A 16,057-nucleotide genomic window follows, 5' to 3' on the forward strand; every position below is an offset into this window, starting at 1 on the left:
TTGTAGAGATCTATTTCAAGTTCTTTAATTTTCTCATCTAATGTCTTTATTTCTAATTGTGTACTTTTTTTTTGAGCTGGTAAAGCTAATTTGACCCCTAAGAAAGGCCTTAAATGCCTCCCATCTTATGCTAGCAGAAGTTTGAGAAGTGTTACATACAAAGTACATGTCAATTTGTTTATCTAAAAAAATCTATAAATGTAGGGTCTGAAAGCCATCCTGGTTGGAGACGCCATTTCGGGGGATCACTCACAAGATTAGTATCTGTATACGTGAGTGAAATAGCTGCATGGTCAGATATTACTATACTACTATACTGACAGTCGTCAATTTTTGAAATAAGTAGTGCTGAAACCAAAAAATAATCTATACGTGAGTGAGTTTTATAAGTGCTGGAATAACAGGAGTATTCTACTGCATTGGGTTTACTATGTCTCCATATATCCAACAAGTTTAATTCTTTCATAAACTGGCATATTGTCTTCCTCGATCTACTGTGAGTATTATCCAAGCCTGATGATCTGTCTCTTACTGGATCTAATGTGCAATTAAAGTCACCAGCTATTATGTATTGCCCAGAGAGATTTGAAACAGTCGGAAACAAGTTATTATAAAATTTGGGGTCATCTTCATTTGGGCCATACACATTTATCAGATTTATATTTTCAAATAATAACATACCCTGAATTATGATATATCTACCAGCAGGGTCCTTAATTATATTTTTTATTTGTATTGGGACAGATTTATGGATTAATATCATCACCCCTCCAGCATGGGTGGTATAAGGCGCTGACAACACCTGACCCTGCCATCTTCGTTTTATTTTAGAAATATCCTCACCCAGTAGATGGGTTTCTTGCAAGAAAATAATTTTTGATTGCAAGAACTTTATCCTGTTCATCACTTGTTTAACCTTGGTGATATTATTTAAACCCCTACAGTTCCATGAAGTACATTTCACTTTCGAACTACTAGACATTAGATGCCTCTAATGCACACAACACAAGCCTTGCTGTTCTGTTCTTTTGCAACACAGTATGTTGTACAAACCCAAATGATTTCAGAGCCGCATATGATTTATGAAGAGTCTTTAATCTTAGCATTTATTATACATTACGCTGTTATGCAGGAGCAGGGCGCTCAGGTTTATGTATTCTTCTAATTCATTTGCTGAACAGTGAATCATTACTTGATCAGCGGAGTCATTTATCTGACGGTGTGCTGTGACAGCAATTGTAATTCAACTACACACGCTTCTGATGCACATTTTTTTCCCTTTTTGCTTACGAAGCCGCGATAATATAATTATCAACCTCAAACCTGGACAAATAAAGGCTGTGATGATAAAGCGATTCATGCAAATATAATTGACAGGATATTGCTGGATCAAGGGGGTCATTAGATCATAAAAACCCACATGGAGCTTTATATATATATATATATATATATATATATATATATATATATATATATATATATATGTACATGTATATATATATATGTACATGTATATATATATATATATATATATATATATATATATATATATATATATATATATATGTACATGTATATATATATATGTACATGTATATATATATATATATATATATATATATATATATATATATATATATATATATATATATATATACACAAAATATAAATATATGATATTCATAAATGTCTCATTCATTCATAAATTACTTTACTGTTATTTTTGATCAATTTAAAACATCACTGAAAAGTATACTCATTAATAAAAAAAAATTTTTTATGACATTTCTATGACCCCAAACTCTAGAACTGTCATACACATAATGAATTACATAATAATTTGATTAATTCCTAAGATCTGAAAATTACAATTTTAAAATTCCCTGATATTCTCAGGTGTTTCCAGCTGCTCCTTAACCGTCTCAAAGCATTGGTGGAGCATTTCGTCGAAGTGTCTTGTAGCATCGAGAGCCCGCAAACAAAGCGGTCTAACTTTAGATCACGGGGCATTTATCAGCCTGGCGGGGCATCGTGCATGATAATGAGCTCTTATAAACATGCTCATGAATATTCAAATGAGTCATCTTTTTTAAAGGAGGCTTAAGAGCATCAAGGGAAGCTGGAAAAATGAGATTCCTGAAAGATTTTAATGAGGGCGTTTATATGAGTGAGCCAGAGGTCTGAAGGGGAGCAAATTGGTGGTAAATAGAAAAAAACGGGAGAGCGTTTAAATGAGGGAAATGGAGTGAAAAGGTGATTACGGGCTCGTACCGGCTGACGAGGGTGATTTCTGTAAAGTGCAAACCTGGTACTTTGAGATACTTCATTTTCTTTGGCCTTTTGGCCTCATTATTGAAAAGGCTCTGTTCCAAAACCTAGTGAGCTGCCTACATAGAGTCCCATGCACACTAATGACACGAATGCTGTTCCAAAAGCTTTGTTTAGGCCCAACTCTAGATCACAGTCACATGCAGTAGTGCTGTTATAGTTAACTTCAACCAAAACCATTCCAATCGAGGCAAAAAATAAATAAATAACATTAATTAACAAAAATGTAAATGTTGCCTTGAAAACTAAATAAAAATAATAATAAAATAAAATAAAAATGACTGAGAATTGAATTTAAATTAATTAAAAATAGTAATAAAATGAGTATGTACAGTCGTGGCCAAAAGTTTTGAGAATTACATAAATATTTGAAATTGGAAAAGTTGCTGCTTAAGTTTTTATAATAGCAATTTGAATATACTCCAGAATGTTATGAAGAGTGATCAGATGAATTGCATAGTCCTTCTTTGCCATGAAAATTAACTTAATCCCCAAAAAACCTTTCCACTGCATTTCATTGCTGTCATTAAAGGACCTGCTGAGATCATTTCAGTAATCGTCTTGTTAACTCAGGTGAGAATGTTGACGAGCACAAGGCTGGAGATCATTATGTCAGGCTGATTGGGTTAGAATGGCAGACTTGACATGTTAAAAGGAGGGTGATGCTTGAAATCATTGTTCTTCCATTGTTAACCATGGTGACCTGCAAAGAAACGCGTGCAGCCATCATTGCGTTGCATAAAAATGGCTTCACAGGCAAGGATATTGTGGCTACTAAGATTGCACCTAAATCAACAATTTATAGGATCATCAAGAACTTCAAGGAAAGAGGTTCAATTCTTGTAAAGAAGGCTTCAGGGCGTCCAAGAAAGTCCAGCAAGTGCCAGGATCGTCTCCTAAAGAGGATTCAGCTGCGGGATCGGAGTGCCACCAGTGCAGAGCTTGCTCAAGAATGGCAGCAGGCAGGTGTGAGCGCTAGGGCTGTCGCGATAACCGCAAAATTGTAATACCGCGCTATTGACAAGCAAACCGCAGAGGAAAGATAGCAACCGCAGAAACCGCAGTGTTCAGGTTTTTTTTTTTTTTTTTTTTATGAGGCTGTGGCCTTATTGTTTTTTTTTTTTCAATTTGTCACTGTGCATTCAATGTTAAATAAATTATATTAATGATACAATATGGTCACGACTGTAATTTTCTCATGAGCCGTTGTAGCTTTATGGTGCTTCGTTAGTTTTGAATAGGCCGGCTGAAACGATGGGAGGCGCTCGATCTCGTCCCAAAACCTAATGTCACGTCAATAGTTTGGTTTTTAAAAATCACTGTCTTAGTACATTAAGCCACATTAAGCGTTTTCTTATAACGGTTTTCTATGGGAGGAAATGGCTTAACGTGTTATTAAACGAGTTGCATTCATATTCAGGGCTCATCTGATTTTTTATAGATAGTATACTTTATTAGTATGATTTTTAGTGAGTTTGGTCTGTTAATATCACTGTCTTATTACAATAAGCCATTTTAAGCGTTTTAGAGTGTCTCCTGTCATCCAGCGCAGCTGCCCCCTCAAGCATCAGATCGCGCAGCAACATCAAAAAGAACAGCTGAGACCGGCCGACAGTTAGGAGTAGCTGAAGCCTTTGCGAAATCTGTAAAATACAGCCGTGAAAGTAACAGGCATACCTGCTGAAGTCATGGACAACCTCCGCGTCAGTGCCCATATCCAAGAGAGCGTGAGCAGATAACGAGCTCACACGCTATCTGCATGAGGAGTGCATCTCCATCTCCAACGCGAATCCACTGTCCTGGTGGGCCAGTGGTGACGCGATAATCAGTCTAGATCTAAAATCTTTTTAGAACTTGATTTCTTAAAAAAAAAAAAAATTATTGGAAAACGCATGTTCTTGTTGCTGTTTGGCATTTAACAATAAATAAAAATGTTTTAAAACGTCTCTGTCAGTTAAAAAAAGCAACAATATATGCTACATAACTCAACGATAGAGCTTTGTATGCAGCAAAATCAGGATAAATTAGGTATGTAAAAAAAAAAAACGGCGGTAATACCGCATATCGCGCTATTGAGCCACCCATAATAACCGCAGGGGAAATTTCTTAACCGCGACAGCCCTAGTGAGCACATCTGCACGCACAGTGAGGCCAAGACTTCTGGAAGATGGCCTGGTGTCAAGAAGGGCAGCAAAGAAGCCACTTCTCTCCAAAAAAAACATCAGGGACAGATTGATCTTCTGCAGAAAGTATAGTGAATGGACTGCTGAGGACTGGGGCAAAGTCATATTCTCCGATGAAGCCCCTTTCCGATTGTTTGGGGCATCTGGAAAAAGGCTTGTCCGGAGAAGAAAAGGTGAGCGTTACCATCAGTCCTGTGTCATGCCAACAGTAAAGCATCCTGACACCATTCATGTGTGGGGTTGCTTCTGTATAAAAGCACTAAAATAACACTAGAATGAAGTGAGAGAAATGTAAATGAACTATAAATATACTTAAAACTCATTCACTAGAAGTGTCTGTAAAGAATGCTCTCTGTTACTAAATGTTGACTATTTTACCCAATATTTGTGTGTAGAGTATTAAATCATTAATGCATCGACCTGCTAAAACCAAACTCTATTAAAATCAGTTGAAACCACCCATGTAGAGCAATCCAAATCAGTCATCTGAGGTTACTTTCAGTTCCCTTAGAAGACAGCTGTCTATGTAGACAACAGACAGCGAGTTGGCTTATTAGGACGCACAAACCGTCATGATACCAGCACAATTTGATATGAATGCACCGTGAACACGCAAGAAAAGCATGGTGCTTTCTCAAGAACGCACCTGTTGTCTTTGTCTCCATCCCAGAAGACGGCGCTGTGTCCCTGCAGCGGGGACAAGAAGAGCTGGCTGTGTTCCTCGCAGGGCAGCAGGTACCGGAGACAAGCAAAACTGGGATCCTGCATCTGTCTCATGAGAGGAGCGGCCAGGGGACGCTACAGCCACCGGAGGACAGGACACTATTAGACACAGACTAACTTCTGCTGGTAGAATGTGCCTTCATGACTATTTTTGTCTCATTTTAATATACTGTACACTAAGGCAATACTGTACACTTCAGTTCAAACGTTCGGGGTTGGTAAGACTTTTTATTAATGTCTCTTCTGCTCACCAATGCTGCATTTATTTGATAAAAAATACAGTAAAAATAGGAAAAAAATTTTAAATATTTTTACAGTTTTAAAGAACTGTTTTCTATGCAAGTATATTTTAAAATGTAATTTATTCCTCTGATCAGAGATGAATTTTACTGCAGTCTTCAGTGTCACATGAATCTTCAGAAATCATTCTAACATGCTGATTTCATTTAGCAGATGCTTTTAAAAAACATGAACATTTTCTCAGTTCATGCAATCCCTGAGAATCAAAAATGCATTGCTCTACTGTTCATGCTACAGGAACACAATAATGGTTTGACACAGTTGAGCTGATTTGAGCTATATGCTACAGTTTTGAGAAGTGAATGCGTCTTTAGGAGAAGACAGGTGTGTGTTGTACCTTCTCTGGTTTGGTGTCCCAGCACTCCTGCATCAGCGTCTGCAGACAGTGAAACTGCACTTCCTCTGGGCTGCCCAGCGCCGGTCTGACTCCTTTAGACAGTTTCTTAGCGATCTGCAGCTGGTGCTGACCCATGCATGGTCTGCGGCCGGACAGCAGCTCATACAGGACCATGCCGTACGAGAACATGTCCACCTGAAGCACAGAGAGCAACCCTCATCTAACAGCAATCCACCGTAATGCTGTTAAACAGTCACCCATTAGCAGCATGCAACTCCACGTCTTGCTGAGTAAGGTAGAAAGTAAACTAGATCTCCATTAGCTGAGCATCTAACTTTATTTTTCTGGCTGTGACATAATCTGATAAATGAAAACAAATCAATAAATGTCTGGGGTTTTGTCTCGTCTGTGTTTGCAATTCCTGGTTAGAAAAATCTGCAACACTGCAAAAACAATTTTTTTGTACTTTTTGTCCCTTCTTCTAGTACAGTGGTTCCCAACCTTTTTCAACTCGCGGCCTACACAACCACACACATATGTTTGCACGGCCCACTTCAAAAAAATTAACTGACCCCGCTATTTTTGGGTTAATAACGTAGTACTCAGAAGCTAGCTTGTTAACTGTATTTATTGAATGAACTGGGGCTATGCGATATGGACAAAAAAAAAAAAAAAAACTATCGCGATTTCTTTGATCAATTTTGCGATTGTGATAGCCTACACACCGATATGCTTTTACAGTCATAAATGCATTCAGGATTAATTTGAAACATATTTCCAAAAGAAAACCAATTAGAGCTTTATCAAAAAGTTTGTAACGTCTCTAGAACAGACATAAGTCAAAATTATCACTATAGTAAAGATGTAACAAAATGAATAGACTTATGGCAAAAAAATAAATAAATCCCGTTTTCTTTTTTGCCATGCATTGTTCATAGAGCTCATTAATTGTAGCGGTGCCTCAGGTGTTTGCAGTGTGTATACAGTATGTGTATGCGGTCAGCAGCGAGAGCGCATAAATATAACGCTAAAGCACATTCAAATAATGCACGAGTGCGAATCTCTCTGTTCGCACGCAGATTTCCTTTGCGCTGTCACAAAACCAGACGTGCTTGCTCAGATATACACTGCTCTGCGCGGAGAGAGTGTGCGCACTTAAAACGTTTCTCATTGCACTTAAACTGCGTCCTGTGCACTCACAATTCTCTCTATGCTCATGTGTTAGATATTAATTATTTTCGCACATTTTTATTTCTAGCCTTTTACCACGTGCAGTGTGAACGCTCTGATCCGTTAACATGGGCTCAGAAAAAAGGCACATCACAGACAGTGTGTGAACCTGGAGTTAGGCACATGCCAGTCTGTTCTGTTCTCGTGCTAGGCGCACTGCATTGTGATTGGCTCGGATAGCATACTACGGGAGGTCAGGGCCGTGGAAAATCGTGCTATAAAGCTATTTAGAAATCGCGCACGCTCAAATCGTGATTTTATAATGATTTCTTTTAATCCCACAGCCCTAGAATGGACTGGAAATGAACAGAAAATAATTGGTGGCCCACCTGCAATACCACCGCGACACACTAGGGGGCCGCGGACCACAGGTTGAAAACCACTGTTCTAGTACAAATAACGAAAAAGATAATCCTAAATCAAAATAAATTTACTTGCGTAGACAAAAAATCTTGTTTTCTGAAAAATGCACGAAAATTAAATGAGTCTATGCTTAAAACAAGAAAAATTATCTCAGTTGGGAAAGAAAAATAATCGTTTTTTCTTACTGCACTGACATACTTTTTATTTTAAGCATAAACTTAAGCATACATTTTCATGCAGAATACAAAACTTGATATCTAATAGACTTAACTGATTTTTTTAATCTGACTTTTTCTCCCAGAAAAAAAAAATGCACACAAAAAAAATGCAGGTTGGCTAAGAAAAATAATCTTATTATTTATTAGAATTTAGTTAATTTAAATCAACATTTACTTAAATGAAGTAAATGTATCTTGATTTGTGAATGTTTAGATATTTGCAGTGATTTTTCTTTTGAAACCCATTTTTTCCTCAAGTAAAAATTAATGCAATATTCAACTTCTTATCCAACAGAATTGATTTATTCAGCCACAAACTAACAAAATTCATATATTTAGCAGTTTTCTCTGTATATTAACCCATTATTACGTTCATACTGGCAGCCACTTGTTGTAAAACGTTGTTAAATGTCTGGACAAATGCAGTGCAAATATGGCCCAGACTTCATGCCGATGGTGAAAAGTGAGGCCAGAACGGAGGAGAGGCGGAAAAGTGAAAGAACGAAGTCATGATTTCTGACACAGCAGATCACACTTCACACACTCCTGATTGTTTGGAAGACATATTTCTATTAAACGTCTTTCTAGGTCATTTCTATAAATGGCCATAAGCTTTGAGGAGAGCAGTATCAGTCCAGGTCTGTATTTTTAGGGTGCTTGGCTTTGCCAGCACAAAGAAATAAAAAGGCAATTTCCACATTTCGCTTTAATTTCGGTGGCCTGAAATGACATCACAGAGCAGGCATGTGAAGAAACAGGAAATAGTTTGTAGTTGGGACACACACACACACACACACACACACATACATACATACATATATATATATATAAGATGAAGTACTAAATTTACCAAGACTAAAATTTAAACTAACATAAATTACAGCTAAGGAAGAAACTATAATAATAATAGAAAAATCCCTAACAAAATGTCTAAAACTTAAAATAAAATGAAAGCTGAACATATAAGAATAAATGGTAGCCAAAACTATTACAAATAATTTTGGTGATTCAAAATAAAGCTAAAATCAAATCAAATAAATAAGTTGAAATACTACACCAAAAATAAAGTGAAATTAAATAAATATTTATAAATACATAAAAAACAAAAATGATAAAAGTGCATCATAGACTAATTAAAACCAAAACTTAATTTAAAAATAAAAGCTAATTTTAAATATTAATACATTTTATAATGGTATACTGAGTGGCATTATGGGGCTCAATAATAGGAGAAACATCAAACTGTGTCTGTCAAATGAATAAATGCAATTATAAAACACAAAATAAAATGCACTGTAGAGCTTAAAAGCAGAAATGTGATGTTTATATCAATTATTTCATAAATAATGTGTTTTTTTTTCTAGTTATGCATAACATTGAAATTTCTCTATCATAACAGTACTTTGCATGTAGTCATATTACCATCACTTTCTGGTATCAGTGTGAAAACTAAGGGTTAACAGTCTTTAAATGACCATGACGGGAGTTTAAAGACTAGATATTGAGAAAGCATTTATCCTCTGAATCTGAAATCAGTTTGAATTGAGGCCGTAAGCAGACTTTGCGGTCACACTAAAAGCTGTTTGACAGCAAATCAAACACCTATCTGTACCTTCTCATCATAGACGATCCCGGGCCGGATCTCAGGAGCCTGGTACCCAGGTGTGCCCTCCACCCCCAGCGCTCCCTCGTGGAAGGACTGGCGCGAGATGCCGTAGTCGGACAGCTTGACGTTCACAGAGTCCTCCAGCTCCAGAGACCACACCAGGATGTTGTCAGACTTGAGGTCGCAGAAGATGATGTTCTTCTTGTGCAGATACGCCAGGCCTGTGACGATCTGATACGCCACTTTGAAGGTGAGCATGTGACCCAGCGGCACGTACTGAGAGCCTGAGGAGCGGCGGACAATAACGTCAGTCTGTTTCTCTCACAAACCCCTCGTATGAGGGCAGAAGAGTAATCACAACATGTGTTTCTGTTGTATATATATATACACATGTCATGTGTATATATATATATACACACACACACACACACACACACATTTATTGTACTATATTAATGATAAAACATAGGCCAATTTTTTATATTTAATTCATATTTACTTTCAAATAAAAGTGTATATTAATATATAATAAATAATCATCTATTGTTGCATGCTCTCTCTGTTTTCTGTAAACTGAGTCGAAGCTGATGTCATGCGTCACACCTCTGGCTCGCTCCTCCAGGACGGTGTTGAGGCTGCTCAGCGGTGCCAGCTGCAGGGCGAAGCAGAGCGGGTGGATGCTGATGCCCACCAGAGCCACGATACACGGGTGCTGCAGGGAGTGGAGCATGCTGGCCTCCTGACGAAACTCTGAGAAGCTGTGGGCCGCGTCCAGCGACTGCAGGTGCTTCATCATGGTGTCTGTGAAGAGACACGCCGTTACTGAGCTGCAGGCCTGAGGAGAGCGGCTCAGATACAGAACAATTACCCACAAAGAGTGCAAACACCATCACATATATGTGTGTGTGTGTGTGAGTGAATGAGTGTGTATGTGTGTGTGTGTGTGTGTGTGTGTGTGTGTGTGTGAGTGTGTATGTGTGTGTGTGAGTGAATGAGTGTGTATGTGTGTGTGTGTGTGTGAGTGAATGAGTGTGTATGTGTGTGTGTGTGAGTGAATGAGTGTGTATCTGTGTGTGTGTGTATGTGTGTGTGTGTGTATGTGTGTGTGTGTGTGTGTGTGTGTGTGTGAGTGAATGAGTGTGTATGTGTGTGTGTGTGTGTGTGTGTGTGTGTGTGTGTGTGTGAGTGAATGAGTGTGTATGTGTGTGTGTGTGTGAGTGAATGAGTGTGTATGTGTGTGTGTGTGAGTGAATGAGTGTGTATGTGTGTGTGTGTGTGTGTGAGTGAATGAGTGTGTGTGTGTGTGTGTGTTCCCAAAAGGACTTTATTAAACATTCATTTTAATGAAATTTATATATATATATATATATATACACACAGTACAGACCAAAAGTTTGGAAACATTACTATTTTTAATGTTTTTGAAAGAAGTTTCTTCTGCTCATCAAGCCTGCATTTATTTGATAAAAAATACAGAAACAACAGTAATATTGTGAAATATTATTACAACTTAAAATAATTGTTTTTAAATGTATCATACTTTAAATTATAATTTATTTCTGTGCTGAATTTTTAGGATCATTATCTTTCAAAAACATTAAAAATAGTAATGTTTCCAAACTTTTGGTCTGTACTGTATATATATATATATATATATATATATATATATATATATATATATATATAAATGATATTTTGTTTAAATTGTTTATATAAAATAAAATGCTAAATTATATATATATGTGTTAAATAAAAGTGAATGAATAAATGTTATTATTTCAAATTATTTTTTATTTGCTGTCAAAATGAACATATGTAGTTCATTAAATTATATATTTCTGTTTCATGAAATACTTGAATATATATTTCATGAGATTGTATACGTGTGTGTGTGTGTGTGTGTGTGTATATATATGTATAGGTAATGTATGTATATGCAGCTAAATGAATACATGTAAAAATAAAAAAGTACATTTATTTATTTGTTGCCAAAATAAACAGTTCATTACATTTTATATTTTTGTTTCATAAAATACATAAATATATTTTTCATATATTTTATTACTTTATTTGTTAAATGAGTACATGTGAAACACGAAAATGTAATGTTTATTTTTATTTATCTGTTGCCAACTAGAACGTATGCATTTCATTACATTTTATATTTCATGAAACATATTTCAGTTTATTTAGTATATACCTGTAAAAAAAAAATTATTTGTTCTAGAGTATTATCAATTATTGCCTTTCCTAGTGTTTCTTTGTTTTTTTCGCTGTATTTATAATAATAATAATAAATATATATATATTCAAAAGGCCCGATGATTTTCTTGTCCATTGATATCTTTCTCTGGATGTGGCCGTCAGCTCAAACTGTGAGGTTAAAAGAGCAGCGGTCAAGGATCAGGTCTTACGTAACACATTCTGACCCCTCATCTCATTAAGAGCTGTAATAAAAGTCAAGTCCAGCCTGTGAGCTCAAAGAGGAAAGCTGGAGCTGTTCCCTGACCTGCAGGGTTTCTCCTGGTCTGGGGTCAGCGGCTGGCTCTGTAAACTCCTAATGAGCCCGACTGCAGATCGTGTCCCGCTGCGTCACACATCTCCCTAAACACTTTGTTTCATGTGTGACGGTAGCTTGAAATAATACACAAGGAGTCTGAACGCTGCTGAAGGAGTTCAACATGTTTTTGGGGATCCAGGATGTTAAAATAAAGCTGACAACAGACTCCTGAGAACCGAGGTCTGCTACTTCAGGCCAGTTTTCACTGACAGCGTCACATAAATCACGATCTATATGAACGTCAGTGTGTTTGGGTTATTCACCGTGTGCTTCTGTGTTTTATGACGTCTTTATTACATCGTCTCCTGCTCCAAAACAAACACGAACTGAAATCAGATCTACAAAGAAAAGAGATGTGCTTCCTCTTACATGTGTCTTCCTAACAGACTTTATAGTTTAGAGAGATGTAATGTTAATCTTCTTTTATGAAGTGGATATACTGTATCTGAGTCTGAAATATGAATGAATGAGCCACAAGGTGAAACAGCATACAGTAAAATATCGCCTTTTTTCTCTGATTTCTCTGTAATTGGTGAAATGTGTTTATCTTGATTGGTATTAATAATAAATGATGTTACTTATTAATTGTTGCATATAAATCATATTCATGTCATACTCCAATGCATGACTCTGAGGCGTACTTTGCATGTTGTGCATTAAAATCTATACAATGTAAGAATTTACAGAGGTTAAAGTGGAAAAAAATCCTGAGCCTGAACTTTTTGGGGGGGGGGGGGGGGGGGGATTAAGTCTTAATTCAGACTTAATTCAAATATTGACGATAATAACAAAAATACAGTAACAAGAGCTTAAAGTGCTTAAGAAAATGGTAAACAGACTGAGATAGACATGAATCTCTTCAATGATTATGTTTGGCACCATTTATTTAAAAGTACTACATCAAATAAAGTGTTTTCTTCTAAAAAAAATAACAAGTGCTTAAATAATTAAGTGCTCAAAGTGCTAAAGAACTGAACTGCTAAACTGAAGATTAGAAGTGAAATCAAGGCTATTATCACTTTTTTTCTGGGATGTAACTCGCATGTTGATTTGAAACCAACAGGCTAGTGAACGCTTTTTTTGTCTTCTGCCAGTTTTCTACACAGGGTAAACAGTTGCTGCGAAATTCTGAATGACAAATCATGTTCTGGTATAAATGTGCACACACATATTTTTAAATCGCAGACATGGTCAGTCATAGACAACGGTGTGTCAGCTAATAGTTGCTCCCGGCTAGAGACCTGCACTCCCGCGGGAGTACCGCGGGACCCAGCGCCACCGAGTGCGGCGCAGGACAATATTTGATGGGTGAATGCGGACGTGGGTGGCTAGATATTATTGTGTGCGGGTTGCGGGAAAATAAAATTATTGTAAAATTATTTTATTTTAAGTGGAAATATCTAACAAAATAAAATAACTAGAAACAAATAGACCTTTGTTTATAATCAAATTAAATAGACTTTGCGGAATGGGAGGATGCGGATGATACCATAGACAGCGACGTGTAGGCCTAATTCGATTCCGTAATAGCGATATATTTAAATGTCAAATTGGATGGATTAGAAGCACACAGACCGGATGATGTCCTCCAGTGGTGGAAAAAACGAATATCCGAGATTAAGCAAACACGAATACTTTGCATTCCAGCTAGCGCAGGGCTTTCAGTATTTGTGGTCGCATACTGGAGCAAAGACGGATTAAACTGAAGCTCTCAACAGTGAACGACATGCTATTCCTGCATGGGCACAAGTAGTCGTACAGTTTTTTTTGTCAATTCAGTTTATTTTACATTACATTTATTCATTTAACAGACGCTTTTATCCAAAGCGACTTACAGATGAGGACAGTGGAAGCAATCAAAAACAACAAAAAGAGCAATGATATATAAGTGCTATATAGGTTAACACAGTACACCTAGCATGGAATTTTAAATAATAAAAATAAATAAAATAAAATAACCGATAGAATAAAAAATGAATAGAGCAAGCTAGTGTTAGAGATCTTTTCACATAGACATACACACACACACACACACAATTGCATAATAAATGAAAAGAAAATAGAATACAAAAAGATTAGAAAGGTAGGTAGATTTTTTTAAAGAATAGAATTAGAATAGTGAGTGTTAAAGTGAGAGGGTCAAATAAAGATGGAAGAGATGTGTTTTCAGCCGATTTTTGTTTATTTATTTAGCTAAATATTTAAAATTGGTATATTTTGTTATTGAGGAATAAGGATATTTTTTGTTAAATGTTTGAAGGAATTGCTCAGGCCCCATAAGATACTTTTCCTTTGAACATGAAATAAATCCAGGTTTATTATTATTATATATTAGGCTATATAGCCTAATTACTATAGGTATATATTTTTTATTTACATTTCTTAGTTTTTTACAGTATTTCTATGTTCTAAGTTCCTTGTTCATGTTCTCACTTTTTAATTAAACGCAAATAAAACGAAACATTTGTTTATTTTCCGTTTATTTTTTACATTTTACATTTATATTCAAAAGGGGAGCAAGTGAAAAAAAAGAGTAGCAGGCAGAATATGCAATGTATTTAAAAAAAGAAAAACTACTATACGTTTACCAGCGGGATTTTGCGGGCGGGAGCGGGAGAAAATAACATATTTTTGCGGGAGCGGGACTGAAAAATCCCTCCCGCGCAGGTCTCTACTCCCGGCAACGTCGTGGTAAGTTTAAGTGCACGGGCAGCGGCTCTATGACCGGAGTCTGGTGCTGCTTTCCAGGCAGGTTTTAGCTCGCAAGTCACTATTTCAAACCACGACTAACGACTTTGTACCGTTCCAGGCAAGTCACGCCAAACTTTCTGAGCGCAAGGAAATTAAGCTAGATTATTAATTTTATTGCAACGTTACATTGTCCTAAAATCTATTTTTCAACGTTTACCACTTGCATAAACTGCATCCGTAGGCAGTATTATTCGTAGGGGCTGTCACTGTTGTTTCGCGTGTTGTGTGACGTCAGAACTCGGAGTACATCGATCTAGTACGAGTTCACGGGTGGGAAGTCACGGGTTTGACTGCCGTTGCAGTGCACTTTCACGGGTTTAAGGTTAGAAAAACACGGGTTACGGGTTGCCTGGAACGTGACATAAATCATTGCGAGCAAGCACTTTCTTACCGCTGATGGCATACAGAAGCTTCCTCGAGCAAATCATGCAGAAAAAGCCCCGGGCTCTCTCAGTTTCTTGCACCAAGTGCCAAAAAGCGCCATTTATTTTTGAGTCCTTTATCTATTGCTAGGAGTCTAGGACATCATCCCCAGGCTTCATAAATTTGCGCTCCATTTTTGTTTTCTCCGACAACGCTAACGTGACATTGACGTATGGGGGTCAATCATACTGTGTTGCAAGGACTCGCCCTTCTCTGCTTCTGATAAGCTTGCAACGTTAAAGCTGCGTTCCTCTCATATGATTGGTAGAAGAAATAAATTGGCTCGAAAATATTATTATATTTTTTTTCCTCACGGCCACACGCCGGAGATCCGGCACAGTGCCGGAATACTTTAAGCCCTGAATTTATATCTAAATATGATACCATAATTATATTTACACTCTGAATTGTGATTTTACATATTTGTATCGCTTTTCTTGCTAGTATCTATAATTATCCATCTACTGTATACTGAAAAATATTATCAGTCTCCATCTTTATCTATAACTGGGTAATATAAAAAAAAATTTTTTTGGTGGAAACCAAAAATCAAAGCAACGTAATATCTTAGCAAATGCACCTTTAACATACTGAAAATTATATTTGTAAATATGTTTTCACACAATTAAGGTTATCTTTCTAATATCTAATTGGCCATCTACTGTATATCCAAAATATTATCAGTCTCTCTCTGCGTCTGTATCTGGTTTTACAACTTCAATTTTCAAAATCTTTGTCATCAACTGAAATAAAATAAAATAAAATAAAATTTAAAAATTGGACTGAAAAAAAATCTAAAATAAAAAAAAAAATTACTGAATTACTAAAATAAAATTTTGAATAAAAAGGTTGAAGTACTAAAATGGCTGAAAATTACTAAAACAAAGTATAAAAATAATAAATTCATTTTAAATATAAAAATTACAGATATATTTCATTATATTTATTTATTTGCAAAATCAATGGTATATATTAAAATTGTATTTATCCGTTGCCAAAATTTCAAAAATATTGACTATTATAGCATATAATAAT

At 36.3% G+C, this 16,057-nt stretch overlaps 1 protein-coding gene across 5 annotated transcripts in view; it reads right to left on the reverse strand.

The window, feature by feature from the left end:
* LOC132101244 (leucine-rich repeat serine/threonine-protein kinase 1-like) overlaps nt 1-16,057 on the reverse strand; it is an 83,312-nt gene that overhangs the window by 14,158 nt on the left and 53,097 nt on the right. For all 5 annotated transcript variants that reach the window (XM_059506053.1, XM_059506025.1, XM_059506035.1 and 2 more), the window contains 4 exons: nt 9,892-10,089; nt 9,295-9,572; nt 5,872-6,066; nt 5,158-5,309 (listed from right to left, as the gene is read on the reverse strand). In XM_059506053.1, the coding sequence (XP_059362036.1) occupies nt 5,158-5,309; nt 5,872-6,066; nt 9,295-9,572; nt 9,892-10,089 (823 nt within the window). The remainder of the gene's footprint in view (nt 1-5,157; nt 5,310-5,871; nt 6,067-9,294; nt 9,573-9,891; nt 10,090-16,057) is intronic.

Source organism: Carassius carassius, chromosome 2 (assembly GCF_963082965.1).
Source record: "Carassius carassius chromosome 2, fCarCar2.1, whole genome shotgun sequence".
NCBI lineage: Eukaryota > Metazoa > Chordata > Actinopteri > Cypriniformes > Cyprinidae > Carassius > Carassius carassius.